The sequence below is a fragment of the Schistocerca piceifrons genome, chromosome 5 (assembly GCF_021461385.2).
Source record: "Schistocerca piceifrons isolate TAMUIC-IGC-003096 chromosome 5, iqSchPice1.1, whole genome shotgun sequence".
NCBI lineage: Eukaryota > Metazoa > Arthropoda > Insecta > Orthoptera > Acrididae > Schistocerca > Schistocerca piceifrons.
In genome coordinates this window covers 245,512,700-245,527,481 of record NC_060142.1, presented here as the reverse complement: position 1 = coordinate 245,527,481, position 14,782 = coordinate 245,512,700, and the positions used below count along the sequence as shown (strand labels likewise).

The 14,782-nt window shown below is 43.2% G+C and overlaps 1 protein-coding gene across 1 annotated transcript in view; it reads right to left on the bottom strand.

Annotated features, from left to right (window-relative positions):
- Positions 1–14,782, bottom strand: part of LOC124798913 (thrombospondin type-1 domain-containing protein 4-like) — a 217,450-nt gene that overhangs the window by 75,305 nt on the left and 127,363 nt on the right. Inside the window, exon 4 of the mRNA XM_047262444.1 lies at positions 8,299–8,420. Within this exon, the coding sequence (XP_047118400.1) occupies positions 8,299–8,420 (122 nt within the window). The remainder of the gene's footprint in view (positions 1–8,298; positions 8,421–14,782) is intronic.

The window sequence follows — 14,782 nt, the reverse complement described above, 5'->3', positions numbered from 1 at the left end:
AATGGCAGCACAACATGTCTGAATCAAAAGAGTGACGAACAAATTTGCAATCAGGGCGCGTGGGATAACCACGAGAGTACTCCTGTAGTCATACGAAATCACACCCCAGACCATAACTGTAGGTGTAGGTCCATTGTGTCTAGCAATCCCACAAGTTGATTGCAGGTCATACGAAATCGCACCCCAGATCATACGTGTAGCTCAGTTGTGACTATCACGCACACAAGTTGATTACAAGCCCTCAACTGGCCCACTTCTAACCAACACACGGCCATCACTTGCACCGAGGCAGAACCAACTTTCATAAGAAAACACAAAAGACATCCACCCCGCTCTCTAACGAGCTCTCACTTGACACCTCTGAAGTCGCAAGTGGTGTTGGTTTGGGGTCAGTGGCATGCGCGTTACAGGGCGTCTGGGTCGGAGCTGTTGAAACATTCCCTTAGAAAAATTTATGAATTACTGTGCTGGTAAACCTGTTACGTTATTTGATTTTCAAATAGCTGATCAAAACTCAACGTACTCAGACATTTATCTGTTTACTTATTCTGATCATCACTAAACTGGCGCACCATATTTTTAACGCAACACAATCCGACTTTTAATAATCAGTACAAAAGAATTGCCCTGACTTAAAATAATCTTTACCTTTCATGAATCACCTACCTCACAAAAATCTTCGTTACTTGAACTACTGCAATACAGCGAGCGCCAATACTGCCAGCTAAATAAAAGATTCTAACTACTGGAGGCACTATCTACGGATAGGAATAGTTAGAGGAAAATGAAAGATTTTGATAGAAAACAAACAATGTATTTACCTTAAAAATGTTCAAAAGTCATATATCAATTCATGTCCTCCATCTTTACAAATTTCCTTTTTTCTGGTGGACACTAGAGTTGTGGCGATTCGTGAATGAGTCGTTCATTTGAACGACTCTAAATAAAGAATCGTAAGAATCGAATCGTGATACGGACGAATCGTCGTTCAAAAGAATCGTAAGAACGATTGCGTGTTTCCGAGTCGTGACGATTCCAAGTTACAACGATTCATCGATACTTGTTACGCTATGCTTCGAAGGCAACTTCCGAATCATACCGAGTCGTGCCGAATGATTACGACCGCCAGATGGCAGTCAAGTGGAGGATGCGTGTAAACAAAGGAAGCAATTTTGCACCACCTTTCGCACAAATCGACTCCTCTTTCCTGGCATAATGAAATAAAACAATAGATGCAATCAAATCAAAAGTGACCTTTCATCAATTAAGGCATTACACGTATAAATCGAGAATCACACTGTAACGTTATATGCATGTTTACTATTTCTGGCATATCTTATCATGACACAGTTCGATTCTAGCCCCATTGAAAATTTCAGACATGTCCTGCCATCTGTGAGTAAGATGTAGAACTTTTTGCATTCCGTAAGAATCGTGCCATCGCAGACTAGAATGAGTCGTGAAAGAATCGTGAACGAATCGTAGGAATCGATTCGCAATGTGAGATTGAGTCGTAGGAATCGAATCGGGAAAATGAACCGCGTTGCCCAACTCTAGTGGACACACGTTCAGATCGTCCGCTTATAGTAACCTCTCAAAACTCTGGCATCTCTCTCTCCACATCTACCACTGCTGGCGGCTCACCTCCAACTGCCCAACGCTACGCGCTATTCACATCCAACTGCCCAACACTACACAAGCGAATATTCCAACAATGAGTCCAACCAGCCACAGACTGCACACAGCACAGTCAGTGATTTTCATACAGAGTGCAACGTGGCGTTACCAACATAAAAAACCTAAACAGCCTACTTACAATGTCACTGAAGTAACCAATTTGTAACAGTTCCTTGTGTCAATGTGGTGCCAACTGCTGCTCACACTGCTGCTGCTGATGCAAAACAAAGCGCCAAAACCATACGCCGATCACTATCGTATTCCATCTCGGCAGTGCCATGTGGCCGTCAACAGCCCGCTCTTCTTCCGACCGTAGATACTCGTGACCAGCGCTGACAGCAATCATGTTCCGTGGCTAGGTTCCTGCAATCTTTCTGCAGCACCGTAGAACTAGCACCCAGCTTCTCGTAGCCATATTACACGATCTCGCTCCAACTCAACGAGCTGCTGATAAAGACGTCTTCGTCGTCTTAAAGACACTCTTGACTAACACGAACTCGAAGGTAACGAACGTTCACGACCGCTACAGCGTGTATTGAAAGAAACCTGATTTCCATCCGTGTAGTAGCGCTCCTAGCGCCAATCTTAAGCGTCTAAAGTGCGCGTCATTATGACGGCGGCCGAGTTTAGGTTCGTTCTGCGCATCTGACGTCACAAAACACCGTGAGCCAATGAACAGAGAACGGCGTTGCCAGAGCTCGACTGCAGTACAGAGTACGGACGAGTGCCTTCAGTTTTAGAAACGTTCAGTCATAAATAAAGTAACTGGACGAAAGCAATGTCTTGATAGCAGAATTTCTTTTATAGAATGTTTGGAAAATGCAATCTTTATACCAATTGCTTCATATTCTATTAATTAACTAAACCAAACAAGCAATAAGCCTCCTAATTCAGGCTATAGCAAGGAAAGGTGTTTGTATCATTCTCACTAACCGCTTTTTCGCAATAAAGAACAGCGGTAATTGTTTATTTCCTATTGTATTTCAACGAAACGTGAGTAATTCATAGTCATACCAACAGTGTTTGTCGGTACTTTGCGTCCTAGTTGAAACTCCTCCATGAATCATATTAAATGATGAGCTGCGTTAGCGTAATGGTTGAAGTGTTTAGTTACTAAGCGGAAGGTTCAGAGTTCAAATCTTGCTCTGTGCTTAATATTTTCTTTATTTAAAAACAATATCTAAGTATCTTACTTCATGAATTTTATTCGTTTGAATGTAATTTTTTGAAATTTCTAGTGGTAACTGAAATCAACCATACGGAAAGTATACGCTATGGACTTTTACCTCTGTAAACTCTTCAAAATTTCGTGGAGAGGTTTACTACATTTAATGCTGCACAATAGCTGCGTTGAATATCGAAACAAAATTAAGTCATTTATGAGGGGAAGGTATCAGTCAAGAAGATGTGTAAAAATCAAATTTTTGGGCCAAATAGTTTTTGTGAAATCGAATGATAAGTGTGTCAAAGCAGTCGGAACACCAACTGTCTGAACAGGCGAGCAGTGCAGTGATGACAAAATCGCGCACAGCGCGGAATGCGGGGAGCACGTCTCTGTAGCAGCGAAAGTGTTAATGCGCTCTCCCCCCCCTAAACGTAAGTTTGCTTGGCGCGTGCAACTGGGAACACAGCAATCTCCCGCGTCTGGGCGGGCAGGCGCGAACCGCCAAGATAAAAGAATTGAACTATAGTACGAAATCTGAATAGACATCATCTTTCAGGTGTAGAAAGGGGGCTACCAACTTTCGTTTATGTCGCACAATTCCTTCTTGGTGTTGCGATCTTTTTCCGTCGGTGTATTTGTGGTAAATTATATGTTAGTTCGGTGAGCTCACTCACTGTTATCTCCTGTGAGCTGTGAGACAGAGAACGCGTGGCTAGATGTTCGGTATGACAGAGCAGCATGGCTGGCGTCAGCGCCACCGCCGACGTGTGAGCGTGGGGTGTCTACAGTCGGCGCTGGACGCGCTGCCGACGTAATTGTCTCGTTAAGCGGTGCGTTTTCTCGGAACAATTAGGCCGTACCCAGCGAGCTACGCTGGCCGAACCGCGGCGGCAGTTCGCGTGCGTAGCTGCCACTCAAAGGAGCAAAGTAGCGCCGCACACGGCCCACGCGAGCGCCAATTACTGCTTCGTGTTACCTCACAACGGAGCACTCGTCACCTCGCCTTATTGTGGGTTCCGCTGCACTTCGGCCCTCGGCGACTGCTAACTGAGTGGACAGCGTCGCAGAAACAACTTAATCCCAACGACAGGCTGTGACGTTGCGCGGCGTACCGAAGGAACGATTTCCGCCTCCCAGTTTGTTACGTGTAGATGCGTGCGTTGGGCTCAACGCTACAACATCTCTTCCGAGAACAGTAACACAGTATTGTCGGTCCAGTACACGTTTGGCCTTCCGGCGATGGTACCGTGGCAGGGGTCTGTTAACAAAGCAGAAGGTAATTGTTGACATTGTAAGCGTACACCATAAGCGTTGTGCTCACGTTACGCGCGATTGTAATGCATCCTTAGATGCTTCTCAAGCGTTTTTGATAAATCGAAATTCGAAGTATTACCAGGGTGTTGAGTACTATACCAGAGCGCCAGCAGCAATTTCGTGCCTACCTGTACTACGTTCACGTTGAAAGATTCTTTTATGTAAGGGTGACCCAGTAAAAGTGTAAAATTAAATTTTACCTGATATTTTGCTATTTGCATCTATTTTAATATCAAATAACACGCATAATCTGTTTGATTATGCACAAGTGCAATGGCTATTTATTTTCAACCTCCAATCGGCCGCGAAAGTAAAACCACGGTGGAAATCCTGTGAAGCTTTGCGGATATTATGCTGTGCAGTGTCTCTACACTGAGATGATAAAAGTCATGGTATTGTACTGTTTCCCTGGGTGGACTTGGGTTTAAAAAATGTGAACTAAATATTACGACAAATTTTATAAACAATCGACAAGTACGCCAATGATGAAGAGATAGAACTACAATGGACATGTTATTCCATGGACTCTTGCGCTCCTGTGCATGAAATATCTTTCCTTTGTCATTCGCTTATCTTATCTGCTTGGATTATGACCTAAGAGGACGTTCTTGTGTTAAGCTCTTCTTGCTGTACCAGTTGATAATGTAAGTTGTACTTATTTTGTCAAAAGAATTTGTGTATGTGGTCAATCTATTGTAAATCTGATACCTTTATTGTCTTAAGTAGATATGGGCCTTAACAAAGAATTTTCATTGTTAGGCGCCATCTTAGAAAAATCTTTAACATTTTTCTTTTAGCTCATCTTCGAGAGGCGCCATCGGTTAGGACAATTAACTTTATTTCAGATCCCGCGAGACCGGACGCAGCTACTAATAATTTAACAATTTTATTTACAGATTTTCTTTATATAACAAGATAACATCCCAGGCAGAAAGGATCTGGTCACAGGATTCCAGTTCCATTATAGGATTTCATTAGTAGATTCTACTCTTGTTGTGTTGTATTGGAGAATCGAGACGAAACCACGATGTATCGACGATTACGTAACTACCCTGAGAACTGAGCTAGTTTTCTGAGTATACACGTCGGGCTAAATTAAACAACCTATTACACTGTTAATAATATTCCTACATTAGTTATTTCTCTTTTATGCTGAGCCATTGTATTAATGTGTGTTTCATTTTTGTGTAAGTCACTGCTCGTATTTTATTTTATTACATAATAGTCACAAAACAAATAAAAAATTAATATTTTATTACATTACAGTATACCTCCCAACAGCCGGCCAGTGTGGCCGAGCGGTTCTAGGCGCTTCAGACCGGAACCGCGCGACCGCTACGGTCGCAGGTTCGAATCCTGTCTCGGGCGTGGATGTGTCTGATGTCCTTAGGTTAGTTAGGTTAAAGTAGTTCTAAGTTCTAGAGGACTGATGACCTTAGATGCTAAGTTCCATAGTGCTGAGAGCCATTTGAACCTCCTAACAAGGTGTCGGACCTCTTTTTCACCAGCATAGTGCGGCAACTCGACTTGGCGTGGACTTAACAAGTAGTCGGAAGTCCTCGGCAAAAAGTTATTTGTGCACTGTTATACAGTTATTAAATTTAATAGTTTTCAGCGGTGTTTCGTGCGGTTTGTGGCGAAATAACGATTTAATAAACTTTTGGAAACGTTCGCTCGCTGTGTTTTTTAGAGTTTTCTGTTCGTTGAAGTCGTTTAGTAAATTTCGTGCTTTAGCTGACGAAAGCTGTTGATACGAATAGTACCCAAGATTGGTGTGGTTTCTCGATCTGATTACGGCTAGTTTGTCACTGCTAGATAAAACGAAATAGATCTTCGCAATATTGCAGCAATTGTAGTACATGCCAAATAAGGGAGACTGTTTTGCCCAAATGGTCATTTTCATATACCTCACTTACATCAGTAATACGACAGAATATAATTCACGAAATATCAATACCAAATGCGTATTAGGCTTACTACAATCAAAAAGTTTTACGTTAGGAAATTGTTTCACATTTATTCATACGCTCCAGTTTCTCAAGCATGAGATAGAAAAGTATTAGAACAAAATTTTTATATAAATTTGTAACCGTCATATTCTTCCATATAATTTGTGAGATCCCCCCCATTTCCTCTTCATCCTTGCTCTAACAAACAATCTTCTCGTCACTAACTCTTTAACTGTTTCTGCCACTGTCGAAACTTTCTTCGGTTAAGTTCGCTAACCCTGCCAGAATCATCAGTTTAGTTTTCCCACGTTAATACCCCTGTTACGCGTTATTACGTGTTCGTACAACGCGTTTCACGCGCTAGTCCGAGAACGGAACATAAGCGCTGCTAAGCGGGAACTGTACAACTTGCTCTTGGTATTGCAGACATGTGGAAAACAATTTCTTTCAAAAGTTCATTTTCTTGGATACACCGAGAAGATTAATATGTAATCAAAAATGTTCAAATGTGTGTGAAATCTTATGGGACTTAACTGCTAAGGTCATCAGTCCTTAAGCTAACACACTATTTAACCTAAATTATCCTAAGGACAAAAACGTACAACCATGCCCGAGGGAGGACTCGAACCTCCACCGGGACCAGCCGCACAGTCGATGACTGCTGCGCTCTAGACCGCTCGGCTAATCCCGCACGGCAGTATGTAATGTTTCTTATCCCTGTTATTCGTTTATTTCCATTCTGGTGGTCGGAATGCATGGATTCTGCTAATAATTATAAAAACGCTGATCATTCGCACACCCAGTCAATCACATAAACAAATAGCGATAGGCATTCACCCGTTCGATTGTATTCGGCTCAACTCTTATAGCCCCTTCCCCTTTTGTCTGCGAAAAAGTTTTTTATTTATAGATACGACTGGGAGTTCACTGACAGAGGCAACACACACATTACGCACGGATTAAAAAATCAACTTATGGTTAGTTCAGAAATCAACTTCGAATGCTTTCAAAAATGTTTTGGAACCAACAGGGATGCGTTTCAAAATCGTATTAACAATCAACAGACCAACGTGCCCTGGATGCTAAGTGCTTTGCGAAACGAGGTTTTTCTTCCTCAATACTTCGGTTAGCTCCTCTCCCCCCTTCCCCTTAGATGCAGAACTGACGCTACATTAGGGATCCCTGTCTCCATCTCTTCCGTTACCTGCTCCTTCGCTCTTCCACCCCTATTCACCTGCTTCCCAAATTCCACGCACTCAACCGTTCCTCTACATTACCCCCCCCCCCCCACCCCATTTGACGCCAACCCCTCCATCTTCTTTTGTTTGTACCCGCACTCTGAAACCCTAAACAACCTCGGACTTTCCTTCCCCTAACGCTGTTCCCAGTGCAAATCCAATTTTTAGTGATTGTGCACTGCTTCATTTTGCTACTCTCTCTCTCTCTCTCTCTCTCTCTCTCTCTCTCTCTCTCTCTCTCTGTCTCGCACGTACGCAAATTTAAAACGACATTTAATTATTTCTTCCTTTTAAATTGTATTAAAAGTTTTCGTTAAAAAAAAAGCACTTTGCTGTAGAGCGAGATGTTAGTACGGCTTACAAGCCACACCCTTTTCTTCTGGAGCGAGAGTGTAGGAGTGAAGGAGACGAAAAATGTGCCAGCATGGCAACATTTGCCAACGCAGAGTTTTTGGTAGTAAAACAAGTAAATTTACTTGAATACTGTAGCTTAAATACAGTCAATAAACCAAAAAAACGATAGATGCATGTGAGATGGAATCGTTTAGAGCAGGGGTTCCCAACAAAATTTTCTCGAGGCCCCCCTCATCGAGCGTGATTGGCACCTTGTCGTATCACAGTATCAAGTACCTAAAAAAGTCAAATTAAGAGTCTTTTTATACGTTTTCTATTTTTGGTATTTAGAAAAAACGTTGACATATTCATTATTGATAAAATATTGAGAGGCAAAAACAAAAAATCTGTTACCATACGAAATATATTTAATATTTTTTTTTTATTCCAATAGCATCTTGCGGACCCCTCTGGCATAGTCGCGGACCTCTGGGGGTCCGCGGACCACCTGTTGGAAACCACTGATTTAGAGAATGTTAGAAACTGAGGTCGCAGGTTAAAAGAAAAACACTGAAGTTGAGGTGCTACGGTAGAGTAGAGCAGAGCAGAGTGCGGTACTCACGGCCGGCAGTCCCTGGTCTGCACGGCGACGCCGCCGCCGCAGGTTCTGGAGCAGGGCGACCAGGCTGACCAGGGAGCCCAGTGTCCGGGCGCTCCCAGCCGCTGCTGCGACGGTCCGTGCACCTGCAACCGCAAACAGCTCGTCTCATCACGAGGTACAGTGCGGCGTCAGCTTATAAGGCCAGCTGACGCTGCAACTGCCTTGCTCCTGCGTACTGAGTCCACAGTTCTCATGCTTTTGTTTTATTTTTAACACCGTGGTCAGATGGCTCGCCGTTAGCCACAGTCGTCAGTTAACCTAAGGAGGGGAGTCATCGCGTAAACGTTGTTCTTCGTGTAATCGTACTTTGTGTATCGTATTTTCTGAGAAAGAGAACGGGGATTAGCTCTAGTTTTACCTAAACGAGCGCGGAAAACCAGCTAATAAATGCTCTAAACTAGTCCGATTATCATACCAACGCTCTATGGATTCCATCTTCCATCTGAGTTTATCTTACCTTTGTGTTCTGGAAGCTAGCACATTCCTCATTACGCTGTTTTAAATAGAGGGTGTTACGTGTATAAGTGCGAATATTTTTATAAGTGGTACAATCCCAAAGAGAGCAGTTGTTGTGAGGTGTGAAAATTACCGAACTATCAGTTTAATAAGCCAGGGCTGCCAAATACTAACACGAATTCTTTACAGACGAATGGAAAAGCTGGTAGAAGCCGACCTCAGGGAAGATCAGTTTGGATTCCGTAGAAACACTGGAACACGTGAGGCAATACTGACCTTACGACTTATCTTAGAAGAAAGATTAAGGAAAGGCAAACCTACATTTCTAGCATTTGTAGACTTAGAGAAAGCTTTTGACAATGATGACTGGAATACTCTCTCTCAAATTCTGAAGGTGGCAGGGGTAAAATACAGGGAGCGAAAGGCTATTTACAAGTTGCACAGAAACCAGATGGCAGTTATAAGAGCCAAGGGGCATCAAAGGGAAGCAGTGGTTGGGAAGGGAGTGAGACAGGGTTGCAGCCTATCCTCGATGTTATTCAATCTGTATATTGAGCAAGCAGTAAAGGAAACAAAAGGAAAATTCGGAGTAGGAATTAAAATCCACGGAGTAGAAATAAAAACTTTGAGGTTCGCCGATGACATTGTAATTTTGTCTGAAAGAGCAAAGGACTTGGAAGAGCAGCTGAACGGAATGGACAGTGTCTTGAGAGGAGGATATAAGATGAACATCAACAAAAGCAAACGAGGATAATTGAATGTAGTCGAATTAAATCGGGCCGCGGGAATTAGATTAGGAAGTGAGACGCTTAAAGTAATAAAGGAGTTTTGCTATTTGGGGAGCAAAATAACTGATGATGGTCGAAGTAGGGAGGATATAAAATGTAGACTGACAATGGCAAGGAAAGCGTTTCTGAAGAAGAGAAATTTGTTAACATCGAGTATAGATATAAGTGTCAGGAAGTCATTTCTGAAAGTATTTGTATGGAGAGTAACCACGTATAGAAGTGAAACATGGACGATAAATAGTTTGGACAAGAAGAGAATAGAAGCTTTCGAAACGTGGTGTACAGAAGAATGCTGAAGATTAAATGGGTAGATCACATAACTAATAAGGAGGTATTGAATAGAACTGGGGAGAAGAGGAGTTTGTGGCACAACTTGAAAAGAAGACGGGTCCGGTTGGTAGGACATCTTCTGAGGCATCAAGGGATCACAAATTTAATATTGGAGGGCAGCGTGGAGGGTAAAAATCGTAGAGCCAGGCCAAGAAATGAATACACTAAGCAGATTCAGAAGGATGTAGGTTGCATTAAGTACTGGGAGATGAAGAAGCTTGCACAGGTTGGGGTAGCACGGAGAGCTGCATCATACCAGTCTCAGGACTGAAGACCACAACAACAACAACAACAACAACAACAGTCAGTTCATCATACCAACGCTCTGTGGATTCCATCTGAGTTTACCTTACCTTTGTGTTCTGGAAGCTAGCACATTTCTCATTACGCTATTTTACATAAAGGGTGTTACGGGTATAAGTGCGAATATGTTTATATATGGTATGAGTACTTTAACATGTAGACACATCAGTGCGTTTGTTGTTTATTTCTCTGCGTCGAATAGTTATCCCATAAACACGTCACAAACTTTACGACCTGATACTTTCTGCATGGCTGTAACTGCACCACGAAGTGGACTACGCCTGTCATTACAGACTTTCCATTTCGCGTCCACGCAGCCACACGGGTACCTGACATACTACCCAAGAGAAAATTAACATCAATGGCTTGCTTATGCCACAGGTACTCGTAATAGCTGCAATTGTTAGTCCGGAAATGAACTAAATACTGATGTAATGTTGCACAATACACCATCCCCAGTCAATAATACAAATATCTGTACTTATACCCACAGGTACTCGTAATAGCTGCAATTGTTAGTCCGGAAATGAAGTAAATACTGATGTAATGTTGTACAATACACCATCTCCAGTCAATAATACAAATATCTGCACTTATACCCGTCACACCCTGCATGTAATATAAAACGAAAACACACAGAATACGGGTCACATGATTCACGGAAGTTGTAACACCACAAGAAACCCGAAAGCCGAAATAAATATGTCGTGACAATTTAAAGCAGGGAACAGTGTTATCCTGACAGGTACGACAACTTTGACAATAATATAACACCTTAAAGTTTTGATGAACACCAATTTGAATAATTACTGAGTATGTCGTGATATAAAGCTAGAAAGAAAGAAAGGTTATTTTAATTAGCTATCAAACATCTTAGTAATAACTGCATAACAGTACGACGAAAGTTAAGTCCAAAGTAATATGTCGGTCAGAGATAACATTTATTGTGAAGGAGAGATGTAAACGAGGCGAAAAGGAAATTCAATGCGTCTACAATGCTCGATCATGGAAAAGTTAGTCGCTTGCTAGCTTGCTTGCTATCAGGTCGAGAGGGAGCACCGTTTATTATAGTACTACGAACGGAACGCTACGAGATTGTTTTTATTAAAAAAAGTAATATTGTGTGGTAGAGATGCGCGGACTGTTCTCAGTTATTCTAACTTGAGAACTTTAACTGAAGTTATATTCTGATAGTGTACGACGAATTAATGAGCTTTAATTATTGGAGATATCATTGTTTGACTCAACCTTCATTCTAAGTGAACAGTTACAACGAAGAATGGACATAGTGTCGAAGACAGCAATACTTGATTAGCCTGGAGTAGGAAACATTAATGCGACCACACGAAGATAATACAAATACGCCGAATGTAAAAGTTGTCATAATTGTCACGATCACCGAACTGAACAGAATCGTAATTGAACTGATCCATCGGTGTGCGTGTGGTGTGATGATTATAAACTAACTGCTAAGAAGAAACAATAAAATTGTTCGTCAGTAATGGAAATCTCACGTGTTGGCTCGATCGTTAATTTAACTGTGTGATAATTGATGATCAACATTAATTAACTGTGAGCATTTTAATTGAAAGAGTGACTTGATGAACATTGAGCATTGAAAAGAGTGTTTTGCCGAAATAATATCACGACGCACGAAAGCAAGATACCATTATAGATTATCTCTGGATTTGCGTCGTGCTGTAGTGAACAATTGTGCGTAGCAACGTAACAACAACTACTGATACTCAACGTCAAATGAATTTTTCCGCGTTTCAGTGGTGTGAAACGACGCCGGTGATGAATGATTCACTCAGTACTGCAATAACTAACTAACCGGGCATAGCAAATCGTCATAAAACCATAACAGACAACTAAAGTCAGCAGTTCGCATCGCTGAGAAGACTATGCGGACTCGCAAACGGACTTTCATACATTACGAGAGGAACAATTTCCTTTAGAGATTTTCTGATGGTGTTCCACGTTATCCAACGGGGACAACCATCACTGCGCGTCGCGTCTCCATTCCACCGACCGAGCTGTAGCAGTAGTGGCTCAACATCAACAGCGACAACAAAAAGGGGAGAGGGGACATCACAAAGTGTACTGTATACCAATTTCGACTCTTGACGCGCGCACACGCACACACACCACGACGTGGCATGGATTCGACTAATGTCTTAAGGAGTGCTGGAGGGAACTGAGGCCGTGAATCCTGCCGGGCTGTCCACAAATCAGTAAAGTACGACGGGGTGGAGGTCTCTTCTCAACAGCACGTTGCAAGGCACCCCAGATATGCTCAGTAATGTTCATGTCAGGGGTGTTCAGGGCCAGCGGCAGTATTTAAACACAGAAGAGTATCCCTGGAGCCACTCTGTAACAATTCTGGACGGCCGCGCGGTCTAGGACGTCTTGTCACGGCCCGCGCGGCTCCCTCCATCGGAGGTTCGAGTCCTCCGTCGGGCATGGGTGTGTGTGTGTTGTCCTTAGCGTAAGTTAGTTTCAGCTAGATTAAGTAGTGCGTAAGCTTAGGGACCGATGACCTCAGCAGTTTGGTCCCATAAGATCTTATCACAAATTTTCAATTCTGGACGTTTGGAGTGTTGCATTGTCCTGCTGGAACTTTCCAAGTTCTTCGGAATGCACAGTGGATATGAATGGATGCAGGTGATCAGACAAGATGCTTACGTACGCGTCACCTGTCGGCGTCGTATCTAGACGAATCAGGTGTGCCACATCACCCCAACTACACACGCCCTACACCATTACACACCCTCCACCCGCTCGAACAGTTCCCTGCTGACATGCAGGGCCCATGGGTTCATCACGTTGTCTCCATTCCCGTACACGTCCATCCGCTCGACAAAATTTGAAACGGAACTCGTCCGACCAGGCAACACGTTTTCAGTCGTTAACAGTCCAATGTCGGTGTTGACGAGCCCAGGTGAGGCGTAAAACCTTGCGTTGTGCAGTCATCAACGGTACACGAGTGGGCCTTCGGCTCCGAAAGCCTATATCGATGATGTTTCGTTGAATGGTTCACACGCTGACACTTGTCGATAGGCCAGCTCTGAAATCTGGAGCAATTTACGGAAGGGTTGCACTTTTGTCATGTTGAGCAATTGTCTTCAGTCGTCGTTGGTCGCCTTCTTGCAGGATCTTTTCTCGGCCGCAGCTATGTCCAAGATTTTATGTTTTACCGGGTTCCTGATATTCACGGTACGTTCGTAAAATGGTCGTACGGGAAAATGCCCGCTTCATCGGTATCTCGGAGGTTCTGTGTCCCATCATCCGTGCGCCGATTATAGCACCACGTACAAACTCACTTAAATCTTGATAACTTTCCATTGTAGAAGCAGTAACCGATCTAAGACCTGCGTCACACATTTGTCTTATACAGGCGTTGTCGACCGCAGCGCCGTTCTGCCTGGTTACATATTTCTGTATTGGGATAGCATGCCTTTACCATTTTCTTTGGTGGTTCAGCGTATGTGAATGTATCAGTGCGTATGTAAGTGATTAGAATAGTATCAGATGTTTAATGATCGCAGTGAAAGCCATTGACATGCCGCGTACCCATGTTAGAAAGGGTCATCAACACTTGACAGGATCTGCAATGGCACTCATTATGAGTCTCCATGTGGCTGGCTGATCTACATCGTGCAGTATTGAGTTTTGTAAGGCATCCAGATATGACGGTGGCACAATGTCTTACTGCATGGGAACCTAAATACAGGCATACTAGTCGTCAAGATTGCGGTTGCCCACGTCTGGAACAATAAGAGAGAACCGTCGCATTGTGCACCAGGCACATCATATCCCTTTTAAATCTGTATCTGACATCCGAGAACAAATACTGGGCTCCCTGCAACATTCTGTCTCATTTCACACCGTTGGACGAAGAATAGCAGCAGCCAGACTTGGGAATACGTAGACTAAACACCACAACTCCAACGCCTGCGTTCTAAGTGCTGCCGTGGACCAGCAGGAACGGATTGGTGATCAATGGCGTTGCGTTATGTTCAGCGGTAAATCTTGGTTTTACCCCGACTGACCAATGACCTTCATTTGACTAGTATGGCGGAGACCTGGTGAGAAGTCACATCCTTCAATGGTTTTGCGGAGGCACAGCTCTCTTAGTCTTGACTTGAGCCAGTGGATATGACTACAGGTCACGCGAAACTCAGACGGTACATTGGTACATCACAGACGTCCTGCATCCTGATGTGTTACATCTCACGCATCACGATCGGGGCACCGTTTCATTGCAGGACAGTGCTCGTCCACATATCTCATATGTCTCTGAACTACCTGTCTGATGTTGCGATACTCCAGTGGTTAGAAAGATCTTCAGATCAGTCCCCGATAGAACGTGTGGGACCAACTCTGACAAACTCCATTCCACCAACCGGTATCTCTAGGACCAGTTGCAACAGGTTTTAACCTTGTAAACCAGCTTACCTCAGAAAAGCATTTATGACCCAAGCGCACATATCCAAACCAAACTGCGGTGCAGGGTCATACTGATTGTTGGGCTCGTACTGCCAAGTTTTTTCTTCCAAATTGGACTA